General features: G+C 37.7%; 2 protein-coding genes across 2 annotated transcripts; both read left to right on the top strand.

The window, feature by feature from the left end:
• The first annotated feature begins 3,365 nt into the window (after positions 1-3,365).
• LOC131104733 (dysbindin-like) lies at positions 3,366-9,356 on the top strand. The gene is made up of 4 exons (XM_058052231.2): positions 3,366-3,778; positions 7,358-7,507; positions 7,634-7,783; positions 8,648-9,356. The coding sequence occupies exons 1-4, from the start codon at positions 3,736-3,738 to the stop codon at positions 8,938-8,940; spliced, it is 636 nt and encodes a 211-aa protein (XP_057908214.2). The 5' UTR covers positions 3,366-3,735; the 3' UTR covers positions 8,941-9,356.
• Positions 9,357-14,509: 5,153 nt separating this feature from the next.
• On the top strand, positions 14,510-24,168 carry cdh26.1 (cadherin 26, tandem duplicate 1). Its single transcript, XM_058051488.2, has 19 exons — positions 14,510-14,617; positions 16,533-16,592; positions 16,658-16,750; positions 16,837-16,995; positions 17,073-17,220; positions 18,284-18,453; positions 18,557-18,685; positions 18,789-18,974; positions 19,061-19,332; positions 19,862-20,004; positions 20,091-20,321; positions 20,401-20,619; positions 21,442-21,566; positions 21,673-21,753; positions 21,892-21,954; positions 22,059-22,133; positions 22,759-22,797; positions 23,387-23,458; positions 23,528-24,168. The coding sequence occupies exons 1-19, from the start codon at positions 14,591-14,593 to the stop codon at positions 23,744-23,746; spliced, it is 2,511 nt and encodes an 836-aa protein (XP_057907471.2). The 5' UTR covers positions 14,510-14,590; the 3' UTR covers positions 23,747-24,168.
• The last annotated feature ends 271 nt before the right edge of the window (positions 24,169-24,439 follow it).

Raw genomic sequence — 24,439 nt, 5'->3', positions numbered from 1 at the left:
TCAAATCTTACCTTCATGCATTCCCACATAGTATCAGTATTTAGGTGGAAAAAAGTGGGAAAAGGGACATTTTGACATTACAGCCCTCCTAAAACACCTTAAAAAAAGGCAACAATGTTCTATTTACAGTACATACCTGACTTGCGTATTAATCAAACAAAAGTTATATTATTATTATAGCAGCTGACATGAACAACTATTTTTATCTGGCAGGACGCAAACTGCTAGTCTCAGCGTCATTCACAGATGGAAGAGTGGATACCTCGCTAATCGGGATGGCTGTATCTTCCAGCACAAGACTTGTACTCCAGTCCTCAGGTAAAAAAATGCTGATAGCAAACAAGCACCTTGCAAAATTGAGAGCCAGTAGCTACCACCATTCAGTTTGTTCCGAATGATTGATGCTTAGACGAATATAATTTTACATGTGAGCTGCTACAATAACAATACAGCTGTAGCTGGGTTAATACACAAGACAAGTTATTTGAATAGGGCCTTTAAAGAAGCTGTCAGTATCACACTGGTACAAAATAAACGGTTGTGTTGTGAAAGAGATGCACGGACAAGATTGAGTGTGTGTCCCGGCGCTAACAAGACAAAATGCCTTGCAATTTTTTACCATCTCACAATGGCTAATTAACACCTTGACGTGCTCCTCTGTCTGAGAACAAAAGCATTGCCACTGTCGCCTCTTGCATTCCGCTACACAACCAAGACACTGTGTTGAGAAGAGACGCAGATGCACAAACTGCAACACTGGCAGACAGGTGTGCAATATTCGTGCATGTGGCACTTCGGATGTCTGTTGCCATGGTGACCCCCAGCCGGGCCCTACGCAATACAATATGATATTTTTAATACAGTTTGAGTGCTTTGACTTGATTGTCACTAAAGCGGCTGCTTACTGCGTGTCATCGGGGTCATGGTGTCTGTATAAGAAGTGACCATGAACAGCACACGTCTTTGCGTACGGGCACACTCTTGTGTGTGTATTTATGACTCAAAACACACACGCAACAGTGCAGTAAACTGAGATAACAGTTTCAAAGAGGAAGCCAGTTGAGACAAAGCTGCATAAAGCGGCATAAACATTTGCGCGCATGTACACACACACACACACATGCACACAACATCACTGTGAAACAGCATTAGGAAATCCCCGTTTGTTCACCGGAGTCTATTCTGCTTAAAAGTACCTCAACTATACAGTATATGCACTTTGGAAATGTGATATTTCAATGTAGTGTGTATCGGCTCCCAAAATAGACACTACGGACAAGTCAATGGTTAAAACACACTTCCATAATAATGTGGAACACATTTTTCAAAGTGTATTTTGTGTGCTTGAAAAAGTTCAATCCAGTACACAACTTTTGCAAAGTTCATAATGTGATACTTAGGTTTTACCAGCAGGTGTCACTGTTGCTTTACATGTACTTGCTTATTGGATATGATCATGCTTATTGGACAGGAGTGGTGATGATACATTTTGTCACCAGATATAGTTCATATAGTTCATTGTACATTATTTCTGGCTCCTAACTGAAATTATTAAAGTATATATTGATATAAATCTCATGAATTACAAAAGGTAATTCTTCCAACCTATAACTGACATAGAGCCTCAAATTGACTTCTCTTCACTGCCAGAATAGAAATAGAACAACCCACTGCTGATGTGGTATTGGCTTTAGCCTGCAAAAAAAGATTTCTAGACATTAGTGGTTGGACAACAGATCATCCTTCAGTTGGAGTGTGACATAATTGGCTGTTAGAGCTCTCTTATCATGGAAGACGCCTGCAGGGGGGGCATGATGGTAAGTGCTTATTAACGCTCCATGTGCATCAGTGGCTGCAGATCTTTGCAAGAGCGTATTTGTTGGGATTCAAATACTTTGTCTGTGCATCCAATATGTCCATTCATATGTTAATTACACACTACAATGTGTATACTGTCGTCCATGACTGAATTAATAAGCTCATGCAAAGAACGACAAAAAAGGACAATTTTGAATAATTACAACCCATGGAGCTTCTGCTGCAATTTAACACAGTTTAATTTGTGCAAGCCCTCGCTGTGACTACAAAGTGCAATGCAATAGATCATCAAAAGGTTGCCCACACCATGCAAGAACACCATTACAGAACTGAAATAACCACAGCTACTGTACCTCTTTGATCCGATATTAAACAAAACAACTGTTGCTGTATAAAGTTTGCTTTTGTATCTATCTATGTCGCTATGTCTTACTTACTAAAAATGTCTTACTACAGTAACAGCGTCCAGGAACACAAGTCTCGGTTATCGGTTTTCATTTTTGGGAAAAAAAATCTGATACAGATGTCGACTGATATCATATTTTTATGCTGATATCAAGCCAATTATCAGCAATAATAAGCATAAAATACTTACAGACAAACACTGTCTAGGGCTCAACAAGATACATGGCTGGTTCATTCAACATCTTATAATCTAACGTTGTTGGTAGGGCTGTGAACCATAAACAGATACAACCCGATATCCAGTTTGATAAGTAAAAGATGCGGATTATGGATTATACAGCAGTGCAACTAATTTATGGCTCAATTGTTGTGATATCTCCTTTACTTCAGAACAATGACAAATCCTTTAAATACTGTGCAGTTTGCAAGTCAGTGAGGAAACAGTAGCTTTTTTTTTGGCAGGAGCCAATCACAAGCTAACAATGAAAGCTTGTCAACCCACTGGAAATAGCAGGAGGTTAGTACTCAATATTACATAAACGTTAAAATAGCGGTTTTTTTCTTAATTTTAAACTTGTTTCTTGTATTGTATGTTTCTTAGCTATCTTTTGAGTGTTAATTTGATAGTGGTAAGATTGCTATTGTGGGTAATGACTTCCTGCAATTTAAAAGTGATTAAGTAATTAAAAGTAATTAAGCTTGTTGTGAGTTTTTTTTTCATAGCTCATGATTGGCTCCCGTCAAATAAAGAGCTGCCTGGTCCTCATAGACTTGTGTCTGCCACAATATGCAATTTTATGACATGGACGTGGGCAGCTTGTAGTTCGGTACGGCTTATACGTATATGTGCAAGTCTAATTTTTCCTCTAAATTTAGTCGGGGCAGCTTAAAGACGGGAATTTAAGACAATAAAAGTGTGTATGATTTGTTGGACGATATGCAAGGCTGCAATTTTGGTATTGTATAAGATGTAAAAAAGTCGGATGGGCTCAGCCTTACTCAGAAAAAATAATTTTAGACATAATTTTATAAAGATTTAGTAGAATCTAAATATGATTTGCAGTGTAAGAATGTCATGTTTTAAAAAATGTTAAAAAAGGCTCCTGATCCTGCGACCCCTCCTGTTGTTCCCAGTTGGTACAGGCCACAATTCCTACTATCACTCAGCCTTTCCCGAAGCTGCACAGCTCCCAGTAACCCTGCTGAGTTCATCTGACAGACCAAGCTAAGGCGAGTATGTGTTTGTGTGTGTGTGCTCCAGAGAGTGAGCGAGAGAGGCAGTGAGGATGCAAGTGTGAAGCAGTGACAGGGAAACCTAGAAAGAACCGACCAGGGTGATCACAAAAGGGGAGAGGGAGTCAGGGACGGGCAGCAAAAAAGGGCAGAGCAGAGCAACATGCTGGATCCTAGTGGTGCCAAATTGAAGAGATGCAATGACTAGATGACATGCTTGACTTGCACCAGCATCCTGTGCTGCAGCCTTGACAATCTGTCCCACACCATTACTTGATCATGTCATCTACAGGGTCAACCAACCACAACAAACGTCTGGCATGTAAGTAACACACTCATATTTTGTAGACTTTTTAATGCAAAAAATTAATCAGGGTATGAAGGTTTTCTTGTGCCTGATACCAGCACTAATAATCTCTTTGAATGTCTTCTGCACTTTGCTCCATTGTGTATATTAGGGACTGCATGGTTCTTACATAATATTCTCTCCTGTCCCAAATGTAAGTGTTCTTATTTCAACAGCCACAAGAATGTCAAATAAACAAACCAGGCAAGCAAATTTATCTTTCAAATAGAGCAACATTGATACCAATTTGGTGTCCAAATGACGGCCTGGAATATGACTGCAAGGTATGACCACTGTTAAAATGTCAACAAAATATGATTCGTAAGTTGGTGCATGATAATTAATGCACAGTCGTGAGCACGACATGTGACTTCAGTGGAGGCCTTTTTTTGACAGATCCAAATAAGGAGCAGTGGGGGGGATACTGGAGGTCATCATTGCACGTATGCCCGAGTTAAGAGCCCTAATGGCTTTGGGTGTATGGATGGAAGTGGCCTGGGAATACACAATGTGATCACACGTGGTTGAAGATTCAATCAGAGCTGGTGGGGTTCTGGCCTGGGCATTGAGACAAAGAGACAGCGAGAGGGAGGTACATTGATTACTGTTACTTAGTTATTCACTGTTCAATGTGACAGTGAATATGGTGCTTGGTGGTTGTGGAAATTCCTGCAGGACGTGGGTATCGGGAGCAACCAGCATCATTAACAAACAGTGTGTTTACAGCTAGGAGCGTGGGGTGCAAAAGTGGTGTGGGGTAGCATGGCGGGTGAGCTCGCTGTGGTGCAGTGATCTCACACATAAATGATTTAGGCTTGATGGACTGCTGTGGCTGCACGACCAACAGAGGTGAGTGATTGGCTAATAGCAGTAATACCTAAATATGATGAGATGCTGCTGAGAGCTGGGTCACACCATCACTAAAACCCCCGAGGGAAAAATACAAGCTGCAGGTTGTTGGAGATATATGGGTTGTCAGATGTGACTGCTCATGCAGTGCAAGTACTTTCTCTCTTTCTTACATCAATACTCACTTCAGCAGGCAATCATGGGATTTCTTTCCCCTTGTCACAAGGGGATTGAAAGCCATACCATGTGACTGGTTGCTTCAATAGCAACATTTGTTCTTGGCTTCCCGGTCTCTTGATCTATGACTGCGCCATTAAAACGACACACAGCAGCCAATGACGCATGTAGCTGAATGTTGTCATCACAGAGAGTACAGCCACAGACAGTAGGATGAAACCAATAGGGGGGGAACAACTGGAATGCAGAGACATAATGTCAGAGTGACTTATTAAAGTAGTGGATGAGGCACAGAGGTAAGCCCCTGGAATCAAACATAATCCCTTGTGCAAGAGGTTTACATCTTGAGCCACATTCCTTTGCATTAGAAATCGCTGACAACATAATCATAAAACAGGCATGAATGAGCACATTTGGCAAACGAGGAAAAAAAGGAGAGTCTTTAATCTAGCATTAAATTGTTGTATTACCCTGAATGAGGGTTATCTGAGTCCTGCAGACCCACTGTAGCATTTACTTCCAATCACTGACACCACATTTACATTGTTGTGACATCGACGCACCGCTCAGGTTGCATAATGTGGTGCAGCACTGACGTTAAAAAAAAAGTATTTGTCGTATTTCTGCATGCGTGTAGAGGCTGCCCAGGCAGTAGGTCTTGCACTGCAATATACTGTAGGGATGCACAGCTGAAGGACTGTACCAGCATTACATAAGAGCAAGCCTTAGGTTATTATGAGTCAGTGTGTGCTTGGACAGAGAAGGAGTTTCTGGATAGAAGCCATTGGTTTTTATCACAGATCACAAGTGTCATTGAATTTAAGAAGGGATCTTCCACTCAGTTGATACTCTGATACTAATATCTTTGTAGTAAATTGTAGTGTTAAAAATGCACCTACTGAGGAACCTGGAATCAAACACCTGATTACGTTTTGCATCAAACTCCTTAATTGAGATGTTTTTTGTAATGATCAGAAATATTAAATAATAATAAATAAGTCAGGTTGCTGTCACCACAGGCTCAAAAAAGCGTATTTGAAGTTAAAAGTCATGTAAAGTCAAAGCGAAAATGCTGCATCATGCGCTGACCTCACATATGGAAATCATTCAAAAAGGGATGTCGGTGAGGTTATTTCTAAGATAGTCGTTCATGAAGGAAAAAAATAAACTTGTTTCTCATCGAACAGAAGTGGATACTCCTGTTTGCAGTGAGTATCAAGCAAAATTTATACTAAACTAAAGTCAAAATATTGTTGGAACTCGAAAATACTCATGAAATAATTGCCTCACAACAAAAAAACTAAAGATTTGCTCATCAATCATTCGATAAACATAACAAATATGCCACCAAGATTACATGTCTGCTACATGAAAATACGAGACTATACGGAAACACCCACCTCCACCTATATTTCTATTGTATACATCAATTGAATTATTATGTACATTAACATCTCCTTGGGTAGTAAGGATAATTCATAATGCCGCCTACAGAGAACATACTAACTCCTTATTTCTAAAATCACAAATACTTCAACTTGCTGATATAGTTCATCTTCAAACAGCTAAAATAATGCATAAGGCTAAAAATAACCAATTACCTAAAAATGTCATCCAATACTTCTCTACAAGAGAGGAGAAATATGATCTCAGGGAAGAACTAAATTAAAACACTTATATGCTAGGACTACGTTAAAAAGCCATAGCATTTCAGTATGTGGAATCAAACTATGGAATGGATTGAGTAAGGACCTCAAACAATGCACAACGATGAGCCAATTCAAGAAACAATACAAGCAGTTGATGTTTGCTAAATACAAGGATGAAGAGTCTTGAACCAGTCATGGTGTGCTATATATATCACTATATTGACACTTACTATGGTACCCATTATGTCATTGGATGGTCATATCACCTTGTACTTCGGTACGAAGTGCATTATTAAAAAACAAAAAAAAAACCTTGAACTGTATTATGGAAAGCAGGAAGTGAACAAATGTAACAGTTACTGATTGTAAAAGTACCAGATGGAGGGGTAGGATTTAATAAGATTTGCTTCTTCCTACTCCTTTTGGACATGTGGAACTGTGAACTGATTATGTGATGCATTCAATTGTAATCTGATGCATGTTCAAATGAAATAAAACCATTACCATTACCATTAAATAGCCCTACAAAATGATGGAGGGACACAGAACACAGACAGCCATATTAGAAGAGCTGTTTTCATCTGCTCATTCATTAGAACTGACATCTGACAGTTACCACTAGGTGTCACAGTAATACAAGGAGTTTATCCAGCCATCCTTTTTCTATACCACTTAGACTCTTCAAGGTCACAAGGAAACCTAAGTGAACCGGGGTGAGATGCAACTGTTACTCACAAGATTGACACATAGATAGGCTACCATTGAAGTATTGTCTCATTCTTTAGAAGTACTTTCATTGAACACTCAGTAATTAGAATTATATCCAACTTTAGGAACTTCTAGGAAATAAGCTGAAATTAAACTTGTTCCTATTGTTCAGCCGAGACAGACAATTCCCAGCGAGTATTGGACAACAATTCTGCCCAGCATCTGAAGCTGAGGGAGAGACAACGCTTTTTTGAAGATGTCTACCAACATGATGTGGATAACTACCTGCCTTCAACTCACCTGCAGATAGACAGCAGGAAACGTGAGTGACAGTGGCGACACTGACACTGCCCTAATAGGACAATTTACAGACCAATATTGCAGCTTAAATACAGTAGATAAAAATCACAATGTACACAATCACTCATAGCCCAATTTGTGTATGCAGCCCCGATGGGAAGTATCTCATCTATGGAAGTGAACGTGGACGTGCTGGAGCAGATGGACCTGATGGACATCTCTGACCAAGACGCCCTCGATGTGTTTCTCAACTCAGGTTCAGGAGCAGATGAGGGAGTACTTGCATCCCCACAACCAGGTTCATTTTATCTTTTTTATAAATATAAATTGCTTACATTGAGACGGAAATCAATTTTGAGTGCAATTTTCTGGCTTGAGTGATCAAATAAATTAAAATACGGCTGTAGTAGGTGCAGATTCTGAAAGATCTAGAAAGCTTTCTGTGTGGGTTATTGTGTGTTGCTACTCTATAGGAGTCCACAACTCAATACAAAGGGCCGAAAATGAGCATAATAGGTCCATCCCCACAACCAGGTTCATTTTATTTTTTTTTTTATAAATATGAATCCCTTACATTGAGACGGAAATCAATTTTTAAGAGTGCAATTTTCTGGCTTGAGTGATCGAATAAATTAAAATACGGCTGTAATAGGTGCAGATTCTGGAAGATCTAGAAAGCTTTCTGTGCGGGTTATTGTGTGTAGCTACTCTGTAGGAGTCCACAACTCAATACAAAGGGCCGAAAATGAGCATAACAGGCCCCCTTTAAATTTCAAGTGCAATTTAAAGTCTTTCCATTAAATATAAGATATTTTAGATAAAAAAATGTCTACAGTTTGTGTGTCTGCTTGTCTTTAAGAAGTAATGGTGGGTCCCACAAGTCGCCACGGCAATTGAGAACCATCGTTTTAAGACGCAGAACATTTTTGTGGCAAAACCACAGGTTTATGATAGTTATATTAATGTAATTATTGTAATTGTAATTATTCAAAACAAGCCTTTTAAACAAATGAGTTTTGCATGCAGGGAAAGAAGATGTTGAGCAGATACGTTTGTGTTTTCGCTGTCATCTCAGTTCACGGGGGCCACTGAATAATGAAGGTTACCAAAAGAAAAACAAAACCAGACAAGAACACGCATTTTGAGCGCCTTCTGTTTACAGAAGCGGAGGACGAAGATGAAGATGAAGTGGATGAAGAAGCCGAGGTGGTCTACAGGGCGTGTCCGACTTTGCAACGGCAAAATGAGTCGAAATCACGCATGTCCTCAACATCATCAGGCTCAAGCGATACTAGCGGGGTTGGGGCCGAAACGCCTGTGATCCAGTCAGACGATGAGGAAGTCCATGCCGACACCCAACTGCTGACCTCTGTTCCCCAAACCGGGGATGAAGAAACAGAGGATGAGGAAGAGGAGCAAAGATGCCTTCTGACTAAATCTTCAAAAAGATTATAAAGATAAAAAAAAGAGTGCGGCGTCTTCCTCTTACTGTCTCTCCACATTTGTGGAGAAACCCAAGCATGGTTCACCTGCTGTTATTTGTCCTTTGAATATTTGTATGTGTATTTATATGTAGAAATATACTTGTTCTTTTCTTTAGAAAAAAAAAACTGTCAGGTGAAGCTCCACTTTGCTTCCTGACATTTAACACAAATTATACCGTTGGGACTTCTCCAACGCCCACACACTTAAATGCTCCGGCTGCTTAGAGCCTGAGGTAAACCTCTCCCCTGCTTGCTTTGTCTTCAGAGCAGGTACTAAAGCAGCCATGTTAAACAAAAAAAAGCTGCAGTGCAATATCACTTTGCGCATTTTTCTTTCGGTACAACAGAAAAGCCATAAAATTTCACGCAAAAAAAAAAAAAAAACAACTCATAAGTGGGTTGTACCTTAGCGATGTGGAAGTGCCTCATGCAAATGTCTGAAGTCGTTTGAAGCCCAGCATGACAAACATTTTGTGGGTTGCTCTGGCTGAAACATTTCCAACGTACTAAAAGTTAACAACTTTATTCTCACGCACATCCCTTTACATGCTGAACGTTAAACAGCAGTAGACATACACTTTGCAATAAGGTACACAAAATGACAGTAGTTAATGAGGAACGATCCTACTTAAGCCTAACCACTATTCATTAGCTCTTCATTAATTCTTCATTAATACTGTAAATTTGCAAGATTAAGATTAAGATATGCCTTTATTCGTCCCTCAGTGGGGACATTTGTATTGCACAGCAGCAAGAGTACAGAGTCAGTTAAGCAGTACAAAATACACAATATAGAAAAATAAACAATATAAACAACCCAAGTATTAACAAAAATCAACAGTTTTTCCCAGAGTTATATACAATACAGTATGTAGATAATATGAAATGAGATGAGATATATGCTTTAGTCATTAGTTCATCGTTAGTTCTTCATTAGTTCCTCACTAACTACTGTATTTTTGTGTACTTTATTGTAAAGTGACACCGAAAACACTGAAAAAATGAAACTTTGCAGCTTCGGTTTTACATATTGTTATAATAAACAGTTAGGATTACTTTCTAAATGTCACCCAAATTACATATGTGGTGATTATAGAGTCCGAGTAAAATCAAACTGCATAATTCTTAGAATTATTTCAAAGATGTCTCATCTTTCCAGGAGTATACTAATGTTGAGTAAATATTGTGCATCTGTTTCATGTTTAAAACCCCCTTACACAATCATGTAGCTGACAAAACCTGTTGTTGTGTGCATGTGTAAGCTATTTACATTAATTCAATGCAACGACAACTGGAGCTGTGAATGCATGCCTTCTGTGACAATATTTCCTTTAATTACACAACAGCTTTGTGTTGCATGACTCAAACTAAAGTGGCACCTGTTATTAATGTACTTTAAGTACTGAGCTGGATGTGTTGTTCCTCTCCCTCCTTGTGTGAAATGGATTTTTAAAAGACAAAGATATGCCTGTGAAATCAAAGCGTGTGTTAGTTTGAGTGGGTGTGGGATAGAAATGCACTGGAGAAGTTGGCAAACTTCTTGATAATACATTGTCATTTATCAATATAATAGACGGACGTGTTGGAAAGAAATCAAAAAAAACTTGAACTGTTTTTTTGTCTTCAATTGTAATACCATAGTGGAACATTAACCTTTTTCAAAAGGGCCAACGGAAGCTGAAACGTACAAAATCTGTATCGATTTTTCCATTAAGAAACCATGTAAATCTAATTAATCCGTTCCAGACACCAACAAACACATTTTATTGAGAGTAATTATTAATTTTACATGCAGAATGTAAATAGAGCTGTATACTTGCTAACTTTCATTTTATTGTAAACATCAGCAGTATAGACACACTCATTATTAAAACCTGTATTAATGCAATCACATTATAGGATATGCAACCCTTGTAGTTTGGTACATGTTTTTTCTTGATTGTTCAATAGTGTTTCTGACCTTCCTTATCAAAATTTTGGCAATTTTTTTTCAGCTATCTTAAATTAAAAAGAACATAGATTCTTCTAACATTGAGATATACACGGTGTACTCATGGAATATCGGTATCAGTATCAAAATGAGCATCATAAACCCTAATCGGAGCATTGATGATCGATCGGATGTTAACCGGAACGCATGCTAACCGGGGCGGATGCTAACCAAGGTTCCACTGTATATGGTACAAATGGTGCACTGCATGCATTTATTGAAGGTACACTTGATGTCATGTCATAAAGAGTGTAAGAACTATACAGTAGGCCGATATGGGCGCCTGTGGAAATAAAGACGAGTACAGAGAAACAGGTATTGGAAGTTGGAAACCTTTTCGCAAACCTTTGGTAGCATAAACGTTATGTGTATGTTGTTTCTTATAGTATGAACATGTTACATCAATATGAATAAAAATGAATGGAATTTTTTAAAAGGCCAAACCTCAATTTAAGTTTGCGTCATTATTTTGTCTTCTTTGCTACAGTCATTCTCTTAACTCCAGGGTCGGCAAAAATAACATTTGGGCCCATTTCCACCAAATTTAAACCCAATTGGAGCCACAAAACCTAAATTGTAGGTAAAACCTCATATAAATTGTCTTTAAGTGTATTATCACGTTCCTTTTCTGTGTTCCTGACGGAGTGGCGAGCTACACCTGTTGCCACCTGGCAATTTGTCATGTTTCTTAAGCCTTTTCTGAAGGATTCTCAATAATTTCGGATCAACAATTGCAATAAAAGTATCTCAACACATCAATTCGTTACAGGTTCCTGACCACTCTCCATGTCACTTTAGTTGCTCATTGTTCATTTGCAACAAAGGAAGCTAACAAGGTCAACAGTTTATCAGCAGTTTATTTTATATATTATATATATTTATATTATTATGTATATATATTTTATATATATATATATGTACATAAAAATATGTGTGTGTGTGTATGTACGTATATATATAAAAAATACAGAAAATAAATACAAAAAAACATACATACATAAAATATGTATGTGTATATATATATTATATATATATTATATTCCATCCATAATATATAATTTTATATATATATATATATATAATGTACACGCATACATATTTATTATATATATACATATATATATAATATACATTTTTTATGTATGTATGTATTTTTTGTATTTATTTTTTTATGTATTTTTATATATATATACACACACACACACACACATATTTTTTGCATATATATATATATACATATGTAAAAATATGTATGTGTATATATATATATATATATACACATACATATATATATATATATATACGTATATAATACACAACATAAATTCCCTCACATTGCCTACCAAAAAAAATTCTGTCTGGTCACTTCCCCACCGAAGGCCCAGGTACCAAATACACCAACCACCATTGCTGTACTAGACAGTACTAGAGTACAGACAGAGTACTCTGTAGACAGAGTATGCTACAATGTCCAAGCTCACTCTCCAAGTCACATGCTACAAGAGGTAGTTATGTTTATGTTCAAGGATCATGGACTATCATGCGATATGTTGTAATGTAATGGTCTACCTCCCTTTTGTATACTTTGTTTCTTGTTATTTCTGGTTGTACAGGTTAAACAAGTTTCTAATGTGTAGTTTTACTATCAATTGTCACCCACGGCATTTAATTGTATGCCAGTGTTGCTTGTGTGTGGTTTGTGTTCTCTCCATGGAGGTAACCCGTGGTACATAATTTAGACCTGAGCTTTAGCCTTAAGACCTTTTTTTCCATCCTTAGCCTGAAATATAAAGGACCATCTTATCATCATCATCGTCAAGATATGTTGTCACTGATATTCAAGACTTTTTTCAAAAGTCCTGCAGCTAAAACTTTCATATGACATCAGACCATCTTGGATGAGTTTGGATCCAGAATGTATTCATACTGTAACTTTTAACATCTGGGGGTATTAATTGTGTTCAATGATAACAGATTTTGGTCCAGTCGTGAAGTTGCTAGTTTTGTAGTTTATTCAGGCTCAGATTCAGGAATGTAGATGTTGATCTTATTGCCTGAGGGTCATTGTCTTTGCAGTTGCTTCCAAAGTAGTGTTAGTAAACCTAAGGTTATGGGTTGGGCTGTGAGAGTGGGAAAAGTTGCATATCCATTTCTGTTTACTTGTGCCTTTGTATTGGCACAGCAGCGTCCTTACATGCACTCTAAAGTCTGCCAGATAAATGTACACAGAACTTGTACAAGTACAGAGAAAACACTAACTTCAATGATGCCATTTTACTTTGAAGGTTATATTATAGCTGGACACAAATAAATTGACTGATTATTACGGTGAAGGATATAAACTATGCAGAGGTACATCTGGTGTGGCCGCCATTTGCCTCAAATATCATTCAACGGCAATTATTGCATTGATCCAGAGATGCTCAATATTGTCTCACTTACCAATATGTGATATATTGATAATGTCCAGCACTTCATTTATGCTTCCGATATCAACTGATACTGATGTTGATATATCAACTGATACTCATTAACATTATTATTACACATTATCATTATAAACGACGTAATATGCAATGTACATTACACAAAAACTGCCATATTTATTGTATACATTGTGTCTCAACAAAATTTATTTTAAAAATCTTGGCCAATAGTTAACTTAAATAACACATTCTCCTACCGTAATCAAGTTTAGACCATGAGAGAGTGATGGAGCGATGTTCGAACCCCAATGTCGGGATGAAATATTTGTGACGGTACACTCTAAAAAATAATTCAGCCTCTTTGTAAATATCCCAGGTATGTAAAAGTTAGCTCTGGATATTTTTTTTTAGTTGAGAACAATAAATATAATAATAATTTAGTTGATGTAATTTAAGTTTTAGTTGATATAATTAAAAAAAACATTAATTAAAATAAACTAGTAAATAAAAAAAATTGTTTTACTTAATCTCACTCTAAATAATTGTGTATTTTGTGATGGTGAAGATTAATTTCAAACCCTAAAATTATGAGTCATTAAAATATTACGAATATTCAGACATTCCCATTAACTTAATATATTGAGTAAATCGATCGTGAGGACGTGCCCATGGGAAATCTGGGAAAAATGGGACAAACCATTTGTGATGTATGGCAGAAGAAGTTTCACGTGTATTATGTCACAAGAGTTTCACTATTGTCCAAATTTGCCTAACAGATGATGAAGATGTTATTTTTAATTTTTAATTTAATTTTTAAAAATTTCTTACCACATATCGGAAGGTCTGGACTTGGTAAATTCGATCATTTTTGTTTGTTGCAGATGGCACCATGGTCAAAGAAAGGGCCGATACCTAAGCCTAGTGTGTTTTCTTAACACATACAATAAGTAGAGCTTAATTAAAATCGGCACCACGTGAACTAAACACTCTCACATGTAGCAAATATAAATACCTAAGCCCAAATCACAACCTCAAATCTCAGTATAGGTAAAAAGATAGTATTGAAAATATTGTGCATGAGAACAAACACGCCTTTGTTGATACAATGAAGTGAAGCAACTTGCTGCCTGCAGGGCCGAGTGGACTATGTTGTGCATCGGAGCTACTCGTATAAACACAGAGCTGCTGAGAGCTGGGAAGACAAGATGAGGACCATTTCTCTTCTTCTGCTGGTGGGTCTCTTTCTAAAATACATCCAGTTCTAATGATAGGGTACAATCCTGCATATAACACATGTTGAATATCACAATAGTGATACGGATGGTCAGGATATCTGATTCTAAACTTTTAGTGTTGGTCTTATTAAGCGCGGTGCTTTAGATGCTGCATGACTTTGGCCTTTTGATTCACTGTAATTGTGGAAGGGATTCGATTTCCTGTTACAACTGTTATTTACTTTTATAACTTTGTTTGAATTCAAATTTCACAACACTTAATGTTGTTAACGTTAATGTTTAACCCAAGGCTGCACAAGTGAATTTTGCAATTAACCTAAAAAAAATAATCGCAATGGGTTATGGAGAAAATACTTCACTGTTCTTTATTAATGAATGGATGTGTTTTACTCAGTAATATAAAATAATAACAATTGAGAGCATTTTCTAAAAACAGCAGATAAGCGATGCCGGTTGACCGCAACGTTTATTTGGATTTACAACCAAATTTTTGCACCAACAAAATAATACATTCCAGTGGCAAGCTGTCGCCATCATAAAACATTTATGAGCAGTACAAGTAACATTCTTATCTGTCGCGTAAACATAAAAGGACGTAAACAGCTGTTTTGTATATTTTACTGTTCCTGTATGTCTACAGGGCTTCAGCGATGGACTCTGTACTTCTTTGCCAACACAATTATGTCACAAATCTCTGCTTTTCCTATTCGTTACTGCTGCACAATGGTGCAGGAGCCACGGTGAAACACTGTTAAATTCATGAAATAACTCATGGCAAAATACAGAGTGGATCTTCAATGAAAGTGAAAGTGATGTTAAATGTTCACTTATTACTCTCATTTGTCATTTATATGTATTTACTGTACTGTATATGCTTTTCAAATTCAAATGTAATTGTAAAACTATAAAAATGTGTTAACATTTTTGGCCTTCTGAAACATGATTTGTACTACAAAAAAGGTGAGTAAGGATAATTAATAATGCCGCCTACAGAGAACATACTAACTCCTTATTTCTAAAATCACAAATACTTAAACTTGCTGATATAGTTAATTTTCAAACAGCTAAAATAATGCATAAGGCTAAAAACAACCAATACATCCAATACTTCTCTACAAGAGAGGAGAAATATGATCTCAGGGAAGAACTACATTTGAAACACTTATATGCTAGGACTACGTTAAAAAGCCATAGCATTTCAGTATGTGGAATCAAACTATGGAATGGATTGAGTAAGGACCTCAAACAATGCACAACGATGAGCCAATTCAAGAAACAATACAAGCAGTTGATGTTTGCTAAATAAAAGGATGAAGAGTCTTGAACCAGTCATGATGTGCTATATATATCACTATATTGACACTTACTATGGTACCCATTATGGCATTGGATGGTCATATCACCTTGTACTTCGGTACGAGGTGCATTATTAAAAAAACAAACAAAAAAAAACCTTAAACTGTATTATGGAAAGCAGGAAGTGAACAAATGTAACAGTTACTGATTGTAAAAGTACCAGATGGAGGGGTAGGATTTAATAAGCTTTGCTTCTTCCTACTCCTTTTGGACATGTGGAACTGGGAACTGATTATGTGATGCACTCAGTTGTAATCTGATGCATGTTCAAATGAAATAAAACCATTACCATTTATTTTGGAAAAAATGTATTCGGTAGGAATACAGTTAGAACCAGAACTAACCATTTATGACGCTAACCGAGGTTCCACTGTATAGGATTTCAAAGCTTCATCTAGAGCCCCAATTTCTCCTGAATTAAGAGAGAAAAAAATTAATGTAAAATATCATGTTTTGCATAAATCCGGTGCATGAATGATTTTGCAGGTGACAGATGTTTGAACATTGACGGGGTTCAGTGGTATCCGAGTGATCTTGTTTCTGTTTTTTTCCGTAGGCTTTAGTCACAGCGACATTAGCCTCTCCTCGAGGAAACCACCGCCAGCGCTCCAAGCGGGTAACTCTTTCAGTTTCAGAATGAATAGCCTGAATGAAGAACGACGGGGTATTTATCATCAACAGGAGCTTTTGGTGCGTTCCAAAAGAAGGTGGGTTCTATCGACCATTGAAGTAGTTGAGGAAGACCAAGGGCCGTTCCCCAAAGAAATATCTGAGGTTATATCAACATCTTCTGGATAAAATCAGCACTTGGCTTCGCCACAACATGCAGCTAACAAATCAACTGTATTTCTTCTTTTTAGCTGTTCAATGATAAGACGTATCAGCACAATAATCATAAATATGTTATAAGTGGAATGGGTGTGACTGAGGAGCCACTGGGTGTGTTCTCAGTTGATCAACAAAGTGGAAAAGTCTACGCCCATAAAACCATTGACAGAGAGAAGAATCCTTTATTTCACGTGAGGCCAAACTACGTCATATATTTGATTTATCTGTAATCATCATCTTTATAACTAGAAAATGTCCCTCCCCACAGATCGAGTTTGACATCTTGGACTTAAAAACAGGAAAAACAATAGACAGAGAATTGGCATTTAATGTCAAAATAAAGGACATTAACGACAATGCTCCAAAATTTCTTCATCCGCAAATGAGCGTGGACGTGAAGGAGAACACACCGGAGGGTGAGTTTTTTTTTACCTGCAGTCACTCAATAAAAAATGTCATAACATAACTAGCGATTTGTGATATTACCGATTTCCTTTCCGATTCGATATTCGGGTTTCTGCGATATTAAACCCATACCAACACTTTGGACGAATACACCTGGTATTTCACCTGGTAAATTTCAAAAAGTTGTAGATTTCAAAACTTATAGCATAAAGAATACATTACATCATAGTAATTGATTTATTTATTTTTAACTCTGAAATACAGTATATTAAGATACCATATTAAGACGTTATACTTTGACAATATTCACATAATATTGGAACTTTTTCCCTAACTCTTGTTCGCTTTGCATTATTATGACTAAAATAATTAATAGTATATGTTTTTCTTTAATATCTTAATTGGTTAATTAATAAAAAAAATAATTGCAGATTTTCAATTTATTTATTTATTTTTATTTTTAAATTATATTTTTAGAATGTTTAGCCTGGCAATAAAAAAAAAGGGGCCCCGAACAGGAAAAGGCCCCGGGCCGCACTTTGGACATCATTGACCTTTCACTACATACTAAGTCACTTACACTGCATACAGAACGGACTAAGGCCTTAGAAAATATGGGAATATATATTTTTTAAAAGGTTAAATACAAGAATGATATAATGCTATTTAAGCTTTTTTTTGGCTGCACGACGGACGAGTGGTTAGTGCGCAGGCCTCACAGCTAGGAGACCCGAGTTTGATTCCAGCCTTGGTCATCTTTGCATGTTCTCCCCGTGCATGCGTGGGTTTTCTCCGGGTACTCCGGTTTCCTCCCACATTCCAAAAACATGCTAGGTTAATTGGAGACTCCAAATTGTCCATAGGTATGAATGTGAGTGTGAATGGTGATTGCCTGAAGACAGCTGGGATAGGTTCCAGCATCCCCGCGACCCTCATGAGGATAAGTGGTTGAAAATGAATGAATGAATCTCCTTTAAAAAAAACAAAAACTAAATTGACTGAATATGTATTTTATTAATTTTAACATTTTCCTAATCCTTACTGCCACTTCTCTGTGTGTCACATCCCACCAAGGCTTCTTACCAGTTCAGATCGAGGTTACAGACCCTGATGAAGCGGACACCCCAAACTCCACAGTAACCTTGAGTGTCTTTTCACAATTCCCACAAGTGCCCAAAATTGACTTGCACCGGATTGACGACAAAACGTCTCAGCTTACTTTTAAAGGATGTTTTGATTATGACGTAAGTCTCGTTGATCTTCTACTTAAAGCTGCATTTGAAGGCGCTCGGGGATTTATCCAAATGACATCCCATATATAATGGTTTGCCTTTATTTCTGTTTCAGAAAGTAAAGACATATGAGATAATACTTGAAGCGAAAGATCACGGAAAGCCATCCTTGTCGTCAACCGCTGTTATCACGCTTAACATTATTGACAGCAACAGTCATCCACCAACTTTCATAGCAAAAAAGGTAAGCATGTTTGGTTGCTGGTTATACAGTTTTTGGTCACATTCTGGTCTCTGGTGTGCACAATAGTCCAGGAATTGACCATGTTTTTTTTTTTCCGTTGCAGTACATTGGTGAAATTCAAGAAATGGTCACACGTGAAAATGTTTTGAGGCTCGCAGTCGAAGACAAAGACACTCCTAAAACCCCCGGCTGGCGAGCTAAGTACTTCTTCATTAAAGGAAATGAAGAAAACAATTACAAAATTGAAACTGACCCTGAGACTAACGAGGGTATTGTGAGCGTCATCAAGGTAAATTTTTTGATTTTGTCGGGGGCCATGAACTCATTACAAAGCTCAACTACACCACACCTGACTTTGCATTTGTGTTCCCATAGGGGAATGATTTTGAGAGGTCAACTATTTCAACCCTGCAAATTGGGGTCGAGAATGAGGAACCCTTATATGTTTGTGGAGACGCAGCGACTATGAGCAGAGGCTTACATCGTTCTCATTCAGTTAACGTCACAATGAAAGTTACAAACGTCAATGACCCGCCTCAGTTTGAAAAAGATCCAGTTGAGATCTTTGAGAAAGAGGAAGAGGAACCAGGAAGGCCGCTGTACACGCCAAAGGTTCATGACGTCGACTCGGATGTATCAAAAATTAGGTGGGTATTTCGATACTCATTCATTTTCTACCGCTTTTCCTCATGAGGGTCGCGGGGGTGCTGGAGCCTATCCCAGCTGTCTTCGGGCGAGAGGCGGGGTACACCCCGGACTGGTCGCCAGCCAATCACAGGGCACATATAGACAAACAACCATTCACACTCACATTCATACCTAGCATGCATAACCTAGCATGTTTTTGCATGCACAGGGAGAACATGCAAACTCCACACAGAGATGGCCGAGGATGGAATTGAACCCTGGTCTCCTAGCTGTGAGGTCTGCGCGCAAACCACTCGTCCGCCGTGCCGCCCTATTTCGATACTGCATGCCTGAATTACAACAATATGTGTCCGCTAATTGGACTTGGACATCCTGTGTTAAATATCATTCAAAATGAATTGGACATAGTAAAGTGCTTACAAAAGGAACTTTTAACAATTCATTGTAATAACTTAAATAATTATTAACATCAATAACAATGTAAATACACTGTTCCAATTAAGTAGAAATGCACTACATGTTTTCTAGATTTACGATGTTAGAAGACGCAGCTGATTGGGTGACCATTGACAAGAAAACAGGGCAAGTCACAACCACGAAGAAGATGGACAGGGAGTCACCCTTTGTTCATGACAACATTTATAAAATACTAATCGGTGCAATTGATGATGGTATGAAGCCACTACCATTTATTTATTATTTTAAAAAAAAAACGTAAAAAATAGTGTTTTTCTTTTTCTTTGCTGTGGTTAACAAGGTGATCCTCCAGCCACAAGCACGGCCACCATACTTATTCACCTCCAGGATATCAACGACAACAATCCAAAGCTGGTCAACAAGAGTGTCACCATGTGCGGAAACAAGTTAAACAAGGTCATGCTTGCTCCAAAAGATCTGGATCGACATCCATACAGTGGGCCGTTCACCATCTCACTGAAAAGCGATGATGCAACCCAGTTGCAGCGATGGAAAGTGGATACATCAGCCGGTAAATATATCTTGTATTTCAATTGAAATTACTCCGAAACAAAATACAAAAACCCACGTGCTCGTCTGTTTATTCTCAGGTGAGGAAGTTGGGCTAGTTAGCCTGAAGACCCTCCCTTATGGAAATTACTCAGTGCCCCTTCTGATTGAGGATCAGCAAGGCATAACTGGAGAGGACACTGTGGTCGTAATGGTGTGTGACTGCGGAGAGGGAGATGTGTGTCGCCGTAAACAGCTCTCAACCAGTCTGGGACTGGCTGGCATTGGATTGATTTTTGCAGGATTGCTGTTATTTTTAGGTGAGGATCATCATCTTCAACTACTCTGGGACAAATATGAACAAAATGCAGAAAAGAAAAGAGTAGACATTACAAATCTATGTATTGACTTTTCATGTTCTTACAGGAAGTGAGTTGGCATCAATACTGTACATATTTGTTGTTTCACTGTGCTGCTGTTGCGTGTGAGTTAGGGTGGGGTGGTGGGGGGGTGCTGGAGCCTATCCCAGCTGTCTTCGGGCGAGAGTCAGGGGTACACCCTGGACTGGTCGCCAGCCAATCACAGGGCACATATAGACAAACAACCATTCACACTCACATTCATACCTATGGACAATTTGGAGTCGCTAATTAACCTAGCATGTTTTCGGAATGTGGGAGGAAACCGAAAAAAACCCAGCCATGCACGGGGAGAACATGCAAACTCCACATAGAGATAGCCGAGGGTGGGATTGAACTCGGGTCTCCTAGCTGTTCGGTCTGCGCGCTAACCACTCGACCGCCGTGCAGCCTGGGAGTTACTGATCTTTGCTCTCCTAAATATGCTTCATGGATTATATTTTGTATCTATTCATCGACAGGCTCATATCACAAAATAGTCCTCACAGAAGTTGTAGCTCTTTTGACCGACGTGCATGTTTTATGTTCTCTTCTGTCACTCTATATTTGCAATACAAATTATGAAAATGTAATAGTTTGCACTTGCTTCCAGCAAAGCGCTCTCATTAAGGAAATCAGGAAATACTGTCTCATCGGTTGAGTTGAGGGTCATGAGTATTACTTAGAAGCACCCTGCTGACCTGAATACTTAAAATATATACTGTCTGATATGTGTGTTTGCAGTACTGTTATTCCTATTGGTGTGTGAGTGTAAGGAAAAGTTCATGCACTTGTCCGAGCTACAACCCGATGAAGGTCACCAGACGTTAATTAAGTACAATCAAGAAGGAGGTGGCGCTGAATGTAAGGTGTGTTTGGCTTTGTTGGGGTTACACAAATTACAAGGAATGAAAATAATAAAGGAAAAAGCTATTCTAATTTATTTTCTCATGCATTGCACTATTTTATAACTAGGCTGAACCATCTTTGCTGCTGACACCAACAAAGGATGTGGCTATGACTTTTGCAAATGGACAAAAGCAGGGCGCCATGCAGGTATTTCTCTTGATACTACCTCGATTATTTTGTGGTGAGTTTGGTGACTGATAAAAGGTAAACTAAGAAAACACCGCCAAACACGGTCATATTTTTCATTGGTCTCTACTTGCTGGCAATGATGAATTATATTTATAGATAACCAAGATGTCTCCAGTAATGGCAGAAGACTTTAATACTTACAATTCAGGGCTTACTCTGGTAAGTAACAAGATAATATTTCTGTCATTTTTTTTTGGCTTTAAATGCACTCATTTGCAATGCTATCCTTCTTCCACACATATATGCATATATGTCACTCACAGATGAACTCTGTCATGGACTCTTTGGGTCAGCAATACCACCGAGAAAGTTTCAAGAGCAACAATGGACATACAATGGTGAGTATCTACATATTTCCAATTGCAGTCGTTAATGAGATTTACTTATGACTGTATCTATGAACATTATTACTCAATTAAGTAAGCATTTTCACTGTGCAATATCTGATCAACCTCCATGTGCAATATTAAGGGCTTTAAATGCAATATACTAAGTTCTATGTGAAGTATTTCCATAATGCCTCATATTAACTCTCTAACAAGATCCCAGTGTATAGACTGGTCATATATATCATCTCGTTTCATATTATCTACATACTGTATTGTATATAACTCTGGGAAAAACTGTTGATTTTGTTAATACTTGTTTATATTGTTTATTTTTCTATATTGTGTATTTTGTACTGCTTAACTGATTCTGTACTCTTGCTGCTGTGCAATACAAATTTCCCCACTGAGGGACGAATAAAGGCATATCTTAATCTTAATTTTTGAAAAAAAAAGGCAGTCCCAATTAGGGAACCGCATCCATAATTATATGAACAATATCATAATTGAGGTTAGATGTCAAATGAGTAAATCACAGATAGAAAAAACCCAACATGTGTGTACCACACGGCACACAAAACATTGGAATTGTGGCACAATTCACAACACGTCTCAATGTCCATGTCCTTTATTTCAGTACTCTACATGGGCTGCAAACAAGACTGACACCTACCAGGTATGTAAAATGAAAATATAGTAAAATAAAATATAGTTTTCTAGAGTGCATATAAAAAACTAAACACACTGCCTGGCTAGAAAATGTCTATTCCCAGGATTTAACTTAAGCAGATAGTTTAGAGTACTCAGCAACATCATTACCTTCTATATGTGCTTGATATGTGGTGACAAACAACAAAAAAATGTTGAAAGATGTTTTCAAAACAAGCACTCAACATTTTTTTTAAAAAGTACTACTTTATTTCAAAGTAGACCTACACCTGTAACAGTGGACATGCTTGCAGTCCATCCTTGCACATGACGGGCTCGAACTGGCGAGCATATAGTAAGTCCACTGACTGATTGACATTTCAGAAGCTGCCATAGCCAGCACGTGCACTCCAGTCAAATATTAGAGTGTGAGACATTTTTTTTTTTGGCTAGGCAGTGTATTATTCTCATATTGTATTATAAAAAAAACTACCTCAACTGGAAAATCTAGTTGTTTTACTCATTCAGGAGTATTCCAATTACAGCAATTACAAATAACATTATATTTGTCTACATTTATTTACACTTCTAACTCACAGTCCAATCTCTCTGTGCAGGCAGGCTCACCGAGGTCTCAAACATCAGACAGCTTCCTGTCCAGTCAGAATATTTCAGCTCACCTCAACAGGGTATGTTAGGAACGTTTGTGTCACATAATGCAAAACACCACTCAGCAGTTTGACCCCTTAATCCCACAGAGACTCTACATGATTGACGGAAACCATGCAGATCACCCACAATACCAACCCCACGAGTATGCCTACGAAGGAGAGGAGAGTAAATGTCAGTCACTGGATGAACTGTCTTTCAGCAATTTGGGAGAGGATTTCCACTTTCTGGATGATTTGGGACCAAAGTTTAAGAAGTTGGGTTGTATTTGCAACCAGATAATACAAGAAAAAGGCATCCAGCTTTAAATGGAAAATTACTGGTGTTTGTTTGCAGTGACTGATGTTACAGCATATTTAAAACAAAATTATTCATTTTGGACCTTTGGCATTGAATGCCTCTATTAATTGTATACTATGCCATGGAAACACTAAATTGGTTACAATGTATCCATTACTTTAAAATGAACCTGTTTGTTCATGACAAAAGGTTTAAGTAATAGTAGTAGTGAGTATTGCTTCCACAAATTCAAATGTTTATACTACAATAAACGAGTTTAAATTGTACTGTAATGTCTTGCGCCAGAGAATTTCTCAGGAAATTAAAATTTCTTGTATTTTTGGTTGTTTTTTTTGTATTCTGACCAGGTTTTACATTCTAATAGAGATCAAATTGGAATGATGGTAATTAAGAATTTCAGTTGCCTTTTAATAAACTGATGAAAAGTGTTGGGAACAATACCTTTTGATGGTGATTATTAATAAGAATAATTATTAATTATTATAATTATAAAATTATGTAATTAAGAATTCCCTACGGCTTCCCATCAGTTATGCTTTGGCTTGTAGATTGAATTTATCGTGCTTCATTCGGGCGACTATTTGGGTGGACAAGTGGTTAACATGTTGGCCTTAAAGTCAGGAGATTGAGGAATCAAATCTCCTTTTGGGCATTTTTGACTGAGTACTCTTGCATCCCAAAAACATGCATGTTAGCTAAAC

This window comes from Doryrhamphus excisus, linkage group LG15 (genome assembly GCF_037039965.1).
Source record: "Doryrhamphus excisus strain RoL-2023G ecotype Guam linkage group LG15, RoL_Dexc_Guam_v1.1, whole genome shotgun sequence".
Classification (NCBI taxonomy): domain Eukaryota; kingdom Metazoa; phylum Chordata; class Actinopteri; order Syngnathiformes; family Syngnathidae; genus Doryrhamphus; species Doryrhamphus excisus.
Note: the sequence above shows the minus strand (reverse complement) of the source record. Positions and strands in the feature narration are given on the sequence as shown.

Bases quoted from the DNA above. Each gene is read 5' to 3' on its own strand.
- LOC131104733 (XM_058052231.2), top strand. From the start codon at position 3,736: ATGTCATCTACAGGGTCAACCAACCACAACAAACGTCTGGCAT. The intron at 3,779-7,357 runs GTAAGTAACACA...CCTATTGTTCAG, and splicing joins CCACAACAAACGTCTGGCAT to CCGAGACAGACAATTCCCAG. The intron at 7,508-7,633 runs GTGAGTGACAGT...TTGTGTATGCAG, and splicing joins GCAGATAGACAGCAGGAAAC to CCCCGATGGGAAGTATCTCA.
- cdh26.1 (XM_058051488.2), top strand. From the start codon at position 14,591: ATGAGGACCATTTCTCTTCTTCTGCTG. The intron at 14,618-16,532 runs GTGGGTCTCTTT...TTTTTTCCGTAG, and splicing joins CCATTTCTCTTCTTCTGCTG to GCTTTAGTCACAGCGACATT. The intron at 21,754-21,891 runs GTATTTCTCTTG...TTATATTTATAG, and splicing joins AAAAGCAGGGCGCCATGCAG to ATAACCAAGATGTCTCCAGT.